Raw genomic sequence first — 13,567 nt, 5'->3', positions numbered from 1 at the left:
CCGCATATTCTTACGCAGTTTCGCTGCTCCATGTTAATGAAGGGTTATGTTCATGACACTCACCATTCCTCACCAAGTGGCACAGGAATCAGGGGAAAAATCTAGGATAGGCCTTTGTCAAAACCTGGATGTCTCTGTGGAAATACGCACGATGCAGGCGTCATGTCTTGGCAAAGGTGAACTGCCCCGTCCCACTTCCAGCCAAGGAGAACCCGATGCTTCTGATGCATCTTCCCCAGGAAGGACACCAATCTGGCATGAGGAAGTTTCGCGACATCGTTTCCCCAACTCGGTATGCTAACAGAATGGAAAGTGAAGGACCGCAATATTTAACGGCCGAGTTGTACATGCCACACGGGAGGGTAGTTTTATACACGTTCTGCACACTCCATTGCACGTAGAGGACTGGGGCAGGATGCACTAATGCAGTTGCAGTCCCGTTACTCCGTAACTCGTTACGGGTGGGAGAAAATTGTATGTACTAAGCTATTACAACTATAGCGGCAGTTTATCATCGTCAATGCTGCTCGAGATGGGTACGAGAAAAGCCTTGTTGGAGAATAGGAACCATACACTGATTAAAAGTAACAGTAATACTAATCATCGCAAAATTACGAATAATCTCTCACAGATAACATTATTCATGACGATACACGAAAATTTCCTGATTAAACGTCCGCCGTTTTCGTCACCATTTCGACAGCCTAACTTGAAAGAAATCGTCCCGCACATTCGAGGCAGAAGCTGACGCCTAGGCTGACGCAACACGAATTTATCATTTTTTCGGCCGACAGTGAGTGAAAACTGTCAACACCGACTTTTTCATGGTTGGGATACGTCAGATATATTATTTCAGCTAACGCCAGACTTTCATTCATGGGAGATGGAGTCAGGAAATCAGGGGTCTTGAATGGTGTGAATCAGGCTCATTAAATGGGACAGACAGCTATTGGTTCTGTGATAGGCGCATGGAGTGCATGGCAGGATGTCCATGCCAGCGCAGTGACGTCAGGTTTCTAGGGGCTTGAATGGTGATTTGAATAAGGCAGTTTTTTTTTTTTTTTCTTATAACCTTTAGGTGGGAGATAAGGTTTCGATTATCATTGTTTTTAAAGCTATAATACAACTGGAAAACATTTTTTATAAACCATGAAAAATGAGGTTTTAAAAAAAATGCACAAAGAATAGTATATTTAAAGCAGTTTGGTGCAAGAATGACTTGAAATCCAAGTCACTCAGATGGTGCCAGGGCCATACGCCATTACCAAGATTAAATTCTGTATATTGTTTTACAAAAGCATTTCTTCCGCTAGGACAATTTGTAGCCCTAATTAGACACCCTTCGATCCTAACCCTAACCTTGGCATCCAGTGGTTCTAACCACGGTGTCCGATTTAATGGAAATCATACAAACCAAGCCTAACAGTATAAAACTTATCAGAAAACTGATGTCCTTTCCTTTACATTGACCCATGAGGTCACATGCAATATAACAGTAAGACTGATATGTTAAAGCCCAGCTGTATTCCACCAGTTTGTTGTGTATCCCCTCTTAACCTCCACAAGATCAAAAGTATAGGAATAGAGAGTAAAATACTGTAGAGAGATGGATCAAGGCATTCCTCACGGGAAGAAAGTAATTTTGTAGAAGGAGCAGCATCAATTGAATCTACTGTGATAAGTGGGATCCCTCAAGGCAGTGTACTTGCCCCAATACTTTACATTATCATGATTAATGACATTTACATCAATCTCAACAACCAGTACTTTCATTTGCAGATGATACCCGAGTATTTAGACCTATTATTACACTGGAGGGCAGCCAACAACTACAGAAAGATCCAAAAATAATCTGTGATTGGGCAGCAAGAAATAACATGAGGTTCAGTGAGGATAAATTCATTACACACTCTATCTACAGTAAGACGCCATAATCCCGTAAGGGATGGCCATTTGACTTTGAGTTAGTTGTTTTACGGGGAGGGGCACTAACCCTCCACCAACCCACCTGTTGACACGTAGGGAGCACGTAAGGTTTGGTTATATGGTTACCACCCAGGGTTGTAAATGGTTTCTTGGCTTACAGGAAACCATTAGGCTTGTCACTCAATGTAAAGCCACCTGTAAAGGAAAGCAATAAGAAGTGACAGGAAAGATGGGAGAAATAGGAAGAAAGGAGGGCTGGCACAGAAAAAGAATGATAAAGGCTAAGGAAGGAGTAGGTAGCACTACACCAAGTGAGTGGATGATGGTCGCCACCACCTACCACAAATAATACACTCAATCCTCGTAAATCGCGGCAAATTGGGTCTGGACCACTGCTGTGATTTATGAATTCCGTGATTTATGAATAATAACTTTTATGTGAAATATTAATTTGGGTCTGGACTTCGACCAACTCGCCCCCAAAGCACTGTACGTCCATCTAGGCACCATCAAACACTCTATCTGTCAAACACAAACATACAAATTTAGGAATATTCAGTGCATGTATTAAATAGAAATAAGCAATGTTAAGGGATCTCACCTTAATCCTATGACGAAGCTGCATAAGTGAATGGAGTGGGGTGGTGTTGGGAATAACTTAGAACCTCTCAGTACTCGTTCTTCCCAAACTCTTTCACCAGCTTTGAAAACTTCTCTCCCTTCTCAACACGACGAATGAGCTCCAAACATTGACTGTATGACAACGGCGGCAGCTTCTTGACACCATACTGCTTAGAGCGCTTCATCGGGGGTTGGGAGAGGCCATGGCAGGTAGGAGGCGGGGGGAAGTTGCACATAAAAGGCAGGTAGATCTCGTACTCCACGGCGACGGTCTGTAGTGTGCGGACTGGTGGGACAAGAACAACAACAACATGGCAGCATTAGTATGCACACTTGCCACCAGGGACGTGTGGTGATTGGTTGTTGGGTTGCGATTTTCAGTTTGAATGGCGAGGTTTACGGTTCTCCTCGGAAAAGGCCCACTTCGGTGCCTAGGTCCACGATTTTCGTGACTTAGTGATTTAAGGTTGGTGGCAGTCTGACGGCCACTTAGCCGTGATTTACGAATTGTGATTTATGAACACGCGATTTACGAGGATTGAGTGTAGTGAAGTTTGGTAACAACAACAGTCACATAAATACCGTACATCTTACACTGGCCAAAATGGAAATGACATAATTAGAAAATCACAGGTTAGAGATTTAAGGGTAGTATTATCAGATGATGCCACATTTAATGCACATTTAGAGAAAACTGTGGCAAAATGCAGGCAACTAATAGGGTATGTTTTAAGAACATTCAAGGCAAGAGACCCAGCAACTATGTAAACGCTATGGAAAGGCATAGTTTTACCCCACATTGATTAATGCTTCCAACTTTGAGCCCTTCATAAACAAACATATTGAAACTAGAGGGCCCCCAAAGAACATTCACCTCCTGTCTTAGCTAAAAGTAATCAGAACCAATTGAAATGGGAAATTTAGATTACTGGCAGAGACATATGATACCAACTATATTCTGTAGAGAAGAGAATGGAGAGATACATTATCATGTATACATGCAAAAGTTTAGAAAATCTAATTACCCCCCCAAGACAGAGTCCATCCTACCATTAGAACCACAAGGAGTGGGGAGGAAATGTATCCAAACTCACCTTCCATCGGTATGCCCTGCCAGAATCAAGACTCTCCAGTACAATAACTTAGCAAAAAAGGGGGCAAAGCTCTTTGTCTTCCTAAACACTTGAGACACATCATGGGTGTGACAACAGAGGTAGTCAGGAGGAAACTAGACAAATTTTTGGCTACCATCCCAGACCAACCAGAAGTTCCGGGATACACCTCGTCATGCCCAGCAACCTCCAACTCCATTGTGGCCCAGCTGCAGTACCTGCAGCAAAGTGAAGGGTGGTGGCGATGCCTTGGCCATGCCTCAAGAATAAACGAGGGATCAACACCCCCCTTGAGGCAGAAGTGTTTCACTGTAAATTCAAGGATAACCAGAACTTGGTGTGGAAGGAGGCAAAAGAATCTGTCCAGACCACGATAACACCCCCTTTGCAAATAGGTAAAGGTATGGGGAGACACCATGAAGTGTTTAGCTACAGTACAGTGCCCATCTCACAGCTTTCGGTCTTTGAGCCTGTGGTGGGTATTTCACACTATTCTGGGATACAAGGCTACTGCATGATCCAGGTTACCACAGTTTTCTCCGCTGGGTGATATGTGGGTACTTATTTTACCTTTCAACCCATAAAGGGTGGATGAACTGAACTGAGTGGTGCAGCTGCCCACACTAGGATCGGAACTGAACCCTAATGCTGTTGGGTTGGCAGTGTCAGTCAACCACCTAGGCAGTGCAGTCTCATAAGACCATTGTTAAAATATCAACTAGTCTGAATATCGTCCATCACATGCTTAGTTGCCATATAGTCTCCAAATGTTGCCAGAAAGTGAATGCCAGTGCTGTTTGTGTTTCTACAAAATTCTCTAGTTTAGCAGGACAACTCCCTCTTGAACCTCCTTCTTTTCTGCTATGAAACTAGTCAGTCCTCACAAAATGTAGGATGTGTTCAAACAGATGCAACTCTTTCAGTGAGAAATGCTCGTGGTTCAGGATGAGGGGTTAGTATCAACACCAACAACACCCAATCCCATTAGCCTATGCCCCATACAAAGGCATAGGAGGCCAGAGCCAGACATTTATGGGAATGGTGACCAACTTCACCTTCCCCTGAGCAACATTATGCAAGCAAGGACTCCCAAGCATCCCTCAGATGGAACCTATTCAGGCTCCATCTAGCTGGAGCATCTTAAACACACTAAGCCACTGGGCATCATCTGGTTAAAAATACAAGAAAGCACTCTTTTCTGATATGAAAACAACAAAATTAATCACAGGCAACTTTTTAGCAAAGAGGTATTGGTACATCAGCAGCTTAATACTGAAGCAATTCTCAGTCAAGCAATTTTTAATAATGACTAAATGTATGTGTGGATCCTTCCCCTTCCTTTCCCCCTAATGAAAATCTTACTTACTGTTGCAAACATACACCATGACTTTTTTCCTTTATACTCTTTATTTTACTGTCATATTTTTCTTTACTGTGACTTAGGCTGATACTTGTTGATTATTCATGCCGCTCCATTTATTTGGATATTTTAAGTCAACATCATTATTTCAGCCCTAAATGTACCAATTAGACCTTACAATGAATGTCAAGTAGTAAAAATGAAAAATGATATCAGCCAATCCTGTGAATATACTGTACTGTAGTTCTTGAAGTACATCTACAGCTCAGTTGTTTAGATGAAATAATCTCTCTTTATAGGTGAGTTAGCTAGTGGAATGATGAGACACATCTGGTCAAGACTGTTTGGTCGATATTTATGGCTGACCAACACTGTCAGCTGTGGGGGCCTTCTAGCACTTGGTGACATTATACAGCAGAGAATTGAACATTTACGAGGAGTCAGCCTCAAACCAGGACACGACTGGCACAGGACAGGTCGACTTTTCCTCGTAGGACTCAGTCAGGGACCACCACATCATGTCTTCTATATTTGGCTTGATAAAGTAAGTCCCATGTTAGACTGGAATTTGTGTTCAAGTTCTTTCTTACCTGTGCTAAAAGATGCAAGTCATGGAAGAAAAATGCATACATACTACAGTACTGTACTGTAGTCTGTGTTGTTTCTAAGTTACATCAACCAATGCTGTCCTGCCCAGGATAGGCTATGTAGTTTCACAACAAACTGTCCTCTTGTCACCATACAGTTTAACATCATTGGTTTTGGGACATCTGACATAGTCATCATCATCAGCATTAGCAATCCAAGATGTCCACTGCAGGCAAAATAATTCTACCTTGCTCCAATTAAGCATGTTAACTGTTAGCCCATTTCATTCAGTCCTTAATATTGTAGTGTATATGAATTTCATTCCTTCATGTTGTTTTCCGTTTGGCACTTCCTTTCACCCCATCTCTAGGTTGTTATTCAGTTACTCAGGTTGTCCATCTCTATCTCTTCCTAGGTGGATGTGACCTCCTCATATCCATTTGTTTTTTTGTGTTGATTACATCCTCTGCTTTAGCCTGTTCCATAATGAAGTAGACTGTAACATAATCCTTTTCATTCATCTCTTTGGACTCATAAATACAGTACATGCTCCAGGGGTTTTGTGAGGCTCCATGTGTTTTGTCCATAACCAGAATAGGATGCATGTTCGGATTATGTACTCCATACCTCTTTTTTCCTGTATTTGAAGGGGCTAAACATGTCTAATAAAATGTCTGTACAGTGAGTGCTCACAAAATGCGGGAATATTGTATCCTGAAGCTCCAGCTTTATGAGATTTCTGTGTTATAGGGTCATATGTTTACATGTTTAAGGGTTTTATGGTACCTAAGCCAACCTCAAGTTCACCATTTGGGGAAATTTTCATTTTTTTATTTATTTTTTTCAGGACATTTTCCAACCTAATAAAGTCTTCATTACTTACAAATACTGGAGGATTCCTCATCTTAAATGGAAGAGGTTGTGGGCTTGCTGGAGGGAAGTGGAGTGGGGCTCTGAGGCAGGGCATGACTCCTACTGGTCACAAAGATCACACAGAGCATATGTGCAACCAGACTGCAGGGAGAGGGTAGGTTCAACTGGGGCAGGAATGCTCAGTTGGCCATGGCGACACTCCACCCAGACATGTGACAGCCATATGTCATAGGCTGATGCGACTCGCACTATACTATCACTGGCCGCATTGTGTCTGTTCCCACCGTGTTATGACCCTAGTTGCCACATTATGAGTGTTTGAACCATAATTTTGGGCCTCTGGCCATGAATCATAATTTTGGGCCTCTGGCCATGTTATGTCTGTCGTTGCCTTGTAGTATGTTAAAAAAAATGGGCAGCTTCTTCTGCCCGTGTAATGTCTATCATTTTCTTGTTGTGACTAAGTTTGGACATAAAATTTTGCCTTCCATGTTTTGTGAGTTTTGTGCTATGGGATCACAGATTATGTGAGCGCTTGCTGTATTTGGAGGGAATTTTGGGAAGAGTTTTTCTGTGGGATAATTTTTGAAGTAACAGAACCTGTCATCTAGGCCTTATATCCCAAAGGGAGCTCCAGTAACCCCAATTAGTACAGTATCTGGCTGTGTCTTAATAAAGAGGTTTTCAACTCTTTTCTTAAAGGTGTCTGGTTTCTTCCCAGTAAGAGGGGAAAATGAATTTTAATCCTTGTAGAAACTTGTATTTTTTACATCACCTAATTGACTGGTGCTACAGCCTACTCCATGGTAGATAAAAAAAAAGTAGAGACAAAGTCAGAGAGTGTGACCTCAGCATTAAGGAAATGAATATAGAGGCTGCTAGAGATCGAAGTGCGTGGAGAGATGCCATTAGGTAACCAAGACTGTTGCATGCAAACATGTTGCAGCCTTTATAAACAAAATTAATTGATCACCATAAATTTATCTTCAGTTGTTTATCGATTTCTTTTTTCTTTCAGGTTCTCCCAAAGAAGAATGCTAAAGTAATAATCAAGAAGATAGCAGCAGATCAATTCCTGGCAGCACCATTCTTTGCAGTCACCTTTTTCCTGACTGCTGGCCTGCTTGAGGGCAAGTCATTTAGAGGAGCTGTGCAAGAATTTAAAGAAAAATTCCCTGCTGTATATGCTGTATGTCATAGCTAAAACTATGTACTGGTATATTAGTAACAGACAATGCTGGAGAGGGATGTCTTTTTGCTGTGACACTGATATAACCAGTTGGCTCTGCTGCCTGGTTATACAAACATCCTCAACTCTTTCATTATCCTCTGAAAGGAGGATGGTGGACTGCAGGAAGAGTGCCAGTTCAGCCTGTATCCCACAGGGTTCACATTCAAATGAACCTGGGGTTGCAGTCACTACTACTACATACAGACACAGTTCAAATTGAATAGAGATAAATTATAGAATACTGTGCACTCAGGGACATAAGTTCCCTTGATGTCCACTAGGTCTACGGTACATCTCGCGTAAGGCATATTCGTTACATACCTTTGTTGGACATTGCAGTACAGTATATCAAAGAGACATTTCAGGTTAGAGAAATTAATCAAGCCTTTCTCAGTTAAGCAGTTAGCCAGCAGAGTGCAGTGAGAAGTGGTGGAACACCAGGCAGCATTGTATCTCTGACTGTACATTCCTAGTCATTGCAGAATTACAGTTTGCCTTGACCTTGGGCCCATGTGTAGGAGTTTGATGGCTATGCTGTAGGAATCACACATATGCTTCTACAATTGTCAGTGACTTGCTGATGTGTCTGCTGGGCAAGGCATGACCAATTGAGCAACAATAACAGCTGGCTGTGTATTGCTGTTACCTCAGTATTAGCATTAACTTATCACTGGATTCAGAATTCAATATGGGCACAAGCCTGATTGTAATTGTTGTATAAGCCCTGTAATTTTGTAATGAGCAGTTATATAGCTAGTATAAATACAGTTGTTGATCAGTGCCAGTTGCCTGGCTGAGCAGACTCATCAACTGCAGGCAAGCAATCACCCTACATGCAACAAACTGATGTTCCTTTGCGGTTGACAGTGCCCCACTGTGGCAAGGCACAGGGAAAAGTGTGAAAGTTTGATCCCTGGATGGATGCCACATTTCCATTTTTCCACCCAGTTAACTATAACAGGCTCCACTTCTCCCCGTAATTTGACTACAGTGCATGGTTATCACCCAGCCTTGTAAATGGTTTCTGGTTTACAGGAAACCATTTGGCTTGTCACTTAGTGCTGAGCCACCCGAAGTGGAAAGAAGAGTAATTTAAAAGTGACAGGAAGGAAAGGGGGAATTAGGAAGAGAGGTGGTCAGACACTGAGACCGTATATATATCCCCAGTGCATGTCAAAATTTAGCAGTATTTCATCACTTACAGAACATGTTACAAGGAATCATTTAATGTTTTTTCTTTCTAGTTTGACTGGTGTATATGGCCACCTACCCAAGCCATTAACTTCTACTACGTGCCAATACAATATCGAGTCTTGTACATCAACTGCGTCACTGTTATCTGGGATGTCTTTCTGTCGTTCATGAAGCACAAGGTAACGTCAGAAATCTAGCATGTGATTATGCTGATTAAAATAATTACTTGGTTTATAAATGAATGATGAAAGGCAGAGAGGAATGAGCAGTTGGTGGTCCTATGGGAGAATGAAGAATGAGAGACTGACTAAGGGAGTGTAGGCTATGTGAGGTCAAGGGGGTAGGGGAAAGGGGAGACTGAGGATGAGATGGAGGGACAGGGTTAAAAGTATATGATTGAGGGTGTGTGAGTTGTTGGCAGGGGAGCCTGACTTGAAGGGTGACATGGTGGTGATTCATTTGTGGCCACCCAGTGTGGGATTAAAGTATCTGGTACTGGATAGATAGACCAACAAATAACTGAAATGGTTGGATGACCTTAACAAATAACTGAAACGGTTGGATGAAATATGAATGAAGGTGCACATGACAAAGGCTACATCTCTATTTTAACCTGGCATTATGAAGTGCATTTATTCTGTGTAGAATGTTAGGCCTCTGAGGTAGAGCTGTAAATCCCAAGGCTTGAGTGATGAGTGTAATGGATGTTTGGCCTATGTTACTGGGCACCTGTTACTTTTTTTTTTTTTTTCCTGTTTTTGGATCCCTCCCAGCCCATGTAATAGTGGGAAAAAGAATTGATAACTTGATGATGATGATATTTTGTAAGGTATTTAATCTGAGTTTGCTTATTTATCATGAATGAACTGTACTGAATATTTTACTGGAAGTAGGAAGAATTTCTTATTAGATAGTTGTTGCAGCCCCAGGTTTATATGAAATGTCAACCTCGTGGACTGGAGGCTTAAGCAGCTCTTCCCCCACAGTCCATCCTCCTCCTCTAGGGGGACGGGGAAGTACTGTAGTTGAGGGATATTGGTATAGCCAGGTCCTTTTTTTTTTTTTTTTTTTTTTTTTTTTTTTTTTGTACATGAAATCTGACATATATGATACACTATTTCAAAAATTCTTGAAATGAGGTTAAAACTTATCAGTATTCATTTATTTGCTGAGCACTCACAAAAAGTCATCCAAAGTCACCTCCTTCACAAGGTCAGTATCCAAATAACCAAATTTTCTTCCACATACTGTATGTCAGGTAAATGTCACCTTTATCCCTGAGGTCACACTGTGAGATGAGGTCATAGAGTGTGACCTCAGGAATAAGGGATTGAATAGGGAGTCTGGCAGAGATAGAGCACCGAGGAGAGCCACCATGAGGTGACCAAGGCCGACACATGCGAGCATGTTGGAGCCTTTAAAAATAGTCCGAATGATGTGATACGATGCTGTACTGTTGCATCAGAATAATTAGTTACTTTCTCAGCCTTCACTGCAAGGGGACAGCTAAGTAGTGACAGGGCTTGAAATCCTCAGGATAATACAATCAGGCATTTGCAAAGTTACACAAAAATGTTCTGAGATAAAGTTTTTTGTGAAATGTCTGACTTAGAAAGCCGAGTATAGGATGTATTGCTTTTTGTCTCCTGCTAAAATGACACGTAATGCATTACAACTGTCCTCCATGGTTGTCAGTGACTCTTGCCTGGTATTCAGTGTGAGTACTGCAGTTTGATGCCTTTCCCATGTGAAATATGCCAGAAATCCCATTTTTGCATGGTATATTAGTCACTGCTGTTACGCAACATTATGTGGGCATCAAACCCCAACCACCCCTCATATTAATTTAATCCTTAAGGGTTAGACCCAGTTGGAGTGCTTTAACTCACTAGATCATCAGACATCCATATGTTGAATATTTGGTTACCATCCTGTGTTGAAAATTGTTTCCTGGTTACAAGAAGCCATTTGGCCTGCCATTCAGTGTAGTCACCCGAAGGTACTGTTACCAAATATAGTAATAATAAAACTGGAAAAGTTCTAAACAACTTATGACTCTTACCCAGAGAACCTGACAGCTGAACAACAGAAACGGGGAACCCTGTAGCAACACACAATAAGATAAATGATCAGAGACAAGAAGAGATGATAATGCCATGGTTACTGTCACAAGAGTAGGGTTTCCAATGCATCCAGTTTGAAAAGTATGTAATACACAGCACTTGAGTTGAATAAGTGGAAAACTATGATGCCTGAGGGAAGACTGGAATGCCTTGTGAGGCATTTTAACTGGATTCAAAAACATTATTTAAAATGCCTGGGTGGTGTCACAAAATAGCTGAAAAGCTTTTTTCTCAGAGTGCCTCCAAATAATAAGGGAGTGGGGCATTCACCATCCACTCACTCGATGTAGTGCTGCTCTCGGTTGACTGCCCTGTCCTCTCTTCCTTCTTTCATTCATTCCTTCCTCTTCTATCTTTCTTTCCTTCATTCTTTCCTCTTCTTTCTGTCTATGGGTGACTCTACACGAGTGACAAGCCAAATGGTTTCCTCTATGCCAGGAAACCATTTACTATGCTGGGTGGTAACCGTATAACCAAATTATGACACCTGGTGGTTTAGTGGGTGATTAAGGAGCTCCAACCAGATTGAGCTTGTGTAGGTTTATATCCAAGGGGTAGTTGGGGTTTATTGCTTTCATAATGCCACTCAGGGATGTGTGAGGCTGGTCACTCTCATCTTAAATGTCAGGACCAACTTGCTAGTCCTGGGCCCCTATACTCCTCATGGGGCAACACAGGATTAGATGATGATGATGATAAATAACCCCGAGCTAGACCTTGATTGATCATATAGCTCTGCAAGGTGATGGGAGAGCACTACCTCTCCCAGCAAGGCAGCTACCCGGGTGGGATGTGAACTCTCGACCCTATGGTCTCGAGTCAAATGCTCAACCACTGAGCCACCCTGCCCCCATGGGTGTTTCCAAAGAGGGGATATAGATTAAACATCATTACTTTTCTTACACCATGTTGAAGCATCATAAAACATTGGCTTTTTTCTTTTCAGGACCAGTTAGAAAAAGTCCAAAAACAAGATAAATAAAACAGCTGCAGAATGGTGGGTAGTGCAAATTGCCTGATTATCCAGGGTTTCAGCTTCTGCCTGTGTTTAGTCCTTACTTTGGCAGTTGAGTTCTTTTCAGCTGACCAGTGCTAAACCATTTATTAACTCATACTGTATTAAGCCAGGCAGTTGATAATTAAGATATCCCCTCATGTATGGCAGTTGGGTTCATTTTTGCTGACCAGTGCTTACCCATGTATTAGCTTATACTGTATTAATCTTCCCTGGTGATAAGATATTCCCTCATGCATAAGAGATAGGGTGCTGCAGTGGACCTTCACAGATTAATGTTAACAGTACAAATTGATTTTATTAACTCCAACATCTTAGGGCTGTGTTTATCCTTAGGCAGTACTGTATTATATTATTTAGAGGATCACCTGTTAATATATAAAGGTAACTTATTGTATATACCACATTCTTTATTTTTCCATACAAAACTGACTGCTGTATAAGAAAATTGAATTTTCTGACATTTTCTTAATCCTTTCCTATACTTTGGTTTAATATAGTATTCATAATACTTCTGCCTGTGGGTGACTCTACACTGAGCGACAAGCCAAATGGTTTCCTGTACACCAGGAAACCATTTACTGTGCTGGGTGATAACCATATAACCAAATTTTGGCACCTGGTGGTTTAGTGGGTTATTAAGTCACTCCAGTCAGATTGAGCCAATGAAGGTTTATATCCATGGGGTGGTTGAGTTTATTACTCACGTAATGCCAGTCACGGATGAGTGAGGGTGGTCACTCTCATCTTAGGACCAACTTGCCTGGCCCTGGACTCCTACGCATCTCATGGGGCAATGTAGGATTGGATGATGAATGAATGAATTCATAAACTTGGCTCTGAGATCATTTGTAGTGATGGAGTAGGAAACCTCCATTAACCCCCTCAAAAGTTGAATTTTCTCCCAAAGCTGAAAATAATTGTTGGATGGTATCAAGAGTAAACTGTCACTGGATACAATGGGTAACCCATCAAATAATAATTTGAAAGGATAGTACTAGTCTCTACACTTTTATCAGTGCAAACTGAGTTTGTCTTGCATAACAATATTTAATTTAAAATGGAAAATAATATTAATGAATACAGTAAGCTTTCAGTTTTTTTAAATTGTACACAAAACAATAAATGGTATTTAGCTTTATTCCATTTGAGGGGTATCAGATGCTGGACTATAAACTGTTAACCATAATACAACACATTTAAATGTACTGGTATACTGTATAAATTAACAGAGGCTGTCACCTGTTTTGGATTTAGGTATGAGCATCCAACCTCCATCTACTCAGTGTAGGGTGGCCTTGAGATGACTACACTGAGTGGTACCGTAAACCAAATGGTTTCCTGTCAGCCAGGAAACCATTTACTACAGTATATGATGTGTGTTTCCAGCATGTCATGGAAATGATGAAGAGGGTTTGCAAAGGGTTAATGACCAACTGTAACCATTACAAAAAAAAAAAAAAAATCTCCATGATTTGGCAGATCAACAATTGACACACAAGGACCAAATAAAGGACAATCTGT

At 41.4% G+C, this 13,567-nt stretch overlaps 1 protein-coding gene across 1 annotated transcript; it reads left to right on the top strand.

Annotated features, from left to right (window-relative positions):
- Positions 1–719: 719 nt before the first annotated feature.
- On the top strand, positions 720–12,470 carry LOC145416292 (mpv17-like protein 2). Its single transcript, XM_080285291.1, has 5 exons — positions 720–793; positions 5,319–5,563; positions 7,499–7,669; positions 8,956–9,084; positions 11,975–12,470. Exons 2-5 carry the CDS (start codon positions 5,336–5,338, stop codon positions 12,008–12,010), a joined length of 564 nt encoding a protein of 187 aa, XP_080141417.1. The 5' UTR covers positions 720–793; positions 5,319–5,335; the 3' UTR covers positions 12,011–12,470.
- The last annotated feature ends 1,097 nt before the right edge of the window (positions 12,471–13,567 follow it).

This window comes from Coenobita brevimanus, chromosome 105, assembly GCF_032717465.1.
Source record: "Coenobita brevimanus isolate Jiangsu-jjx chromosome 105, ASM3271746v2, whole genome shotgun sequence".
In the NCBI taxonomy this organism is placed as follows: Eukaryota; Metazoa; Arthropoda; class Malacostraca; order Decapoda; family Coenobitidae; genus Coenobita; species Coenobita brevimanus.
This window is presented reverse-complemented; position numbering and strand designations above follow the sequence as displayed.

Excerpts from the sequence above, each read along its gene's own strand:
- LOC145416292 (XM_080285291.1), top strand. The coding sequence starts at position 5,336 with ATGATGAGACACATCTGGTCAAGACTGTTTGGTCGATATTTATGGCTG. Across the intron at positions 5,564-7,498 it reads TCTATATTTGGCTTGATAAA|GTTCTCCCAAAGAAGAATGC; the intron begins GTAAGTCCCATG and ends TTTTTCTTTCAG. Across the intron at positions 9,085-11,974 it reads TGTCGTTCATGAAGCACAAG|GACCAGTTAGAAAAAGTCCA; the intron begins GTAACGTCAGAA and ends TTTTCTTTTCAG.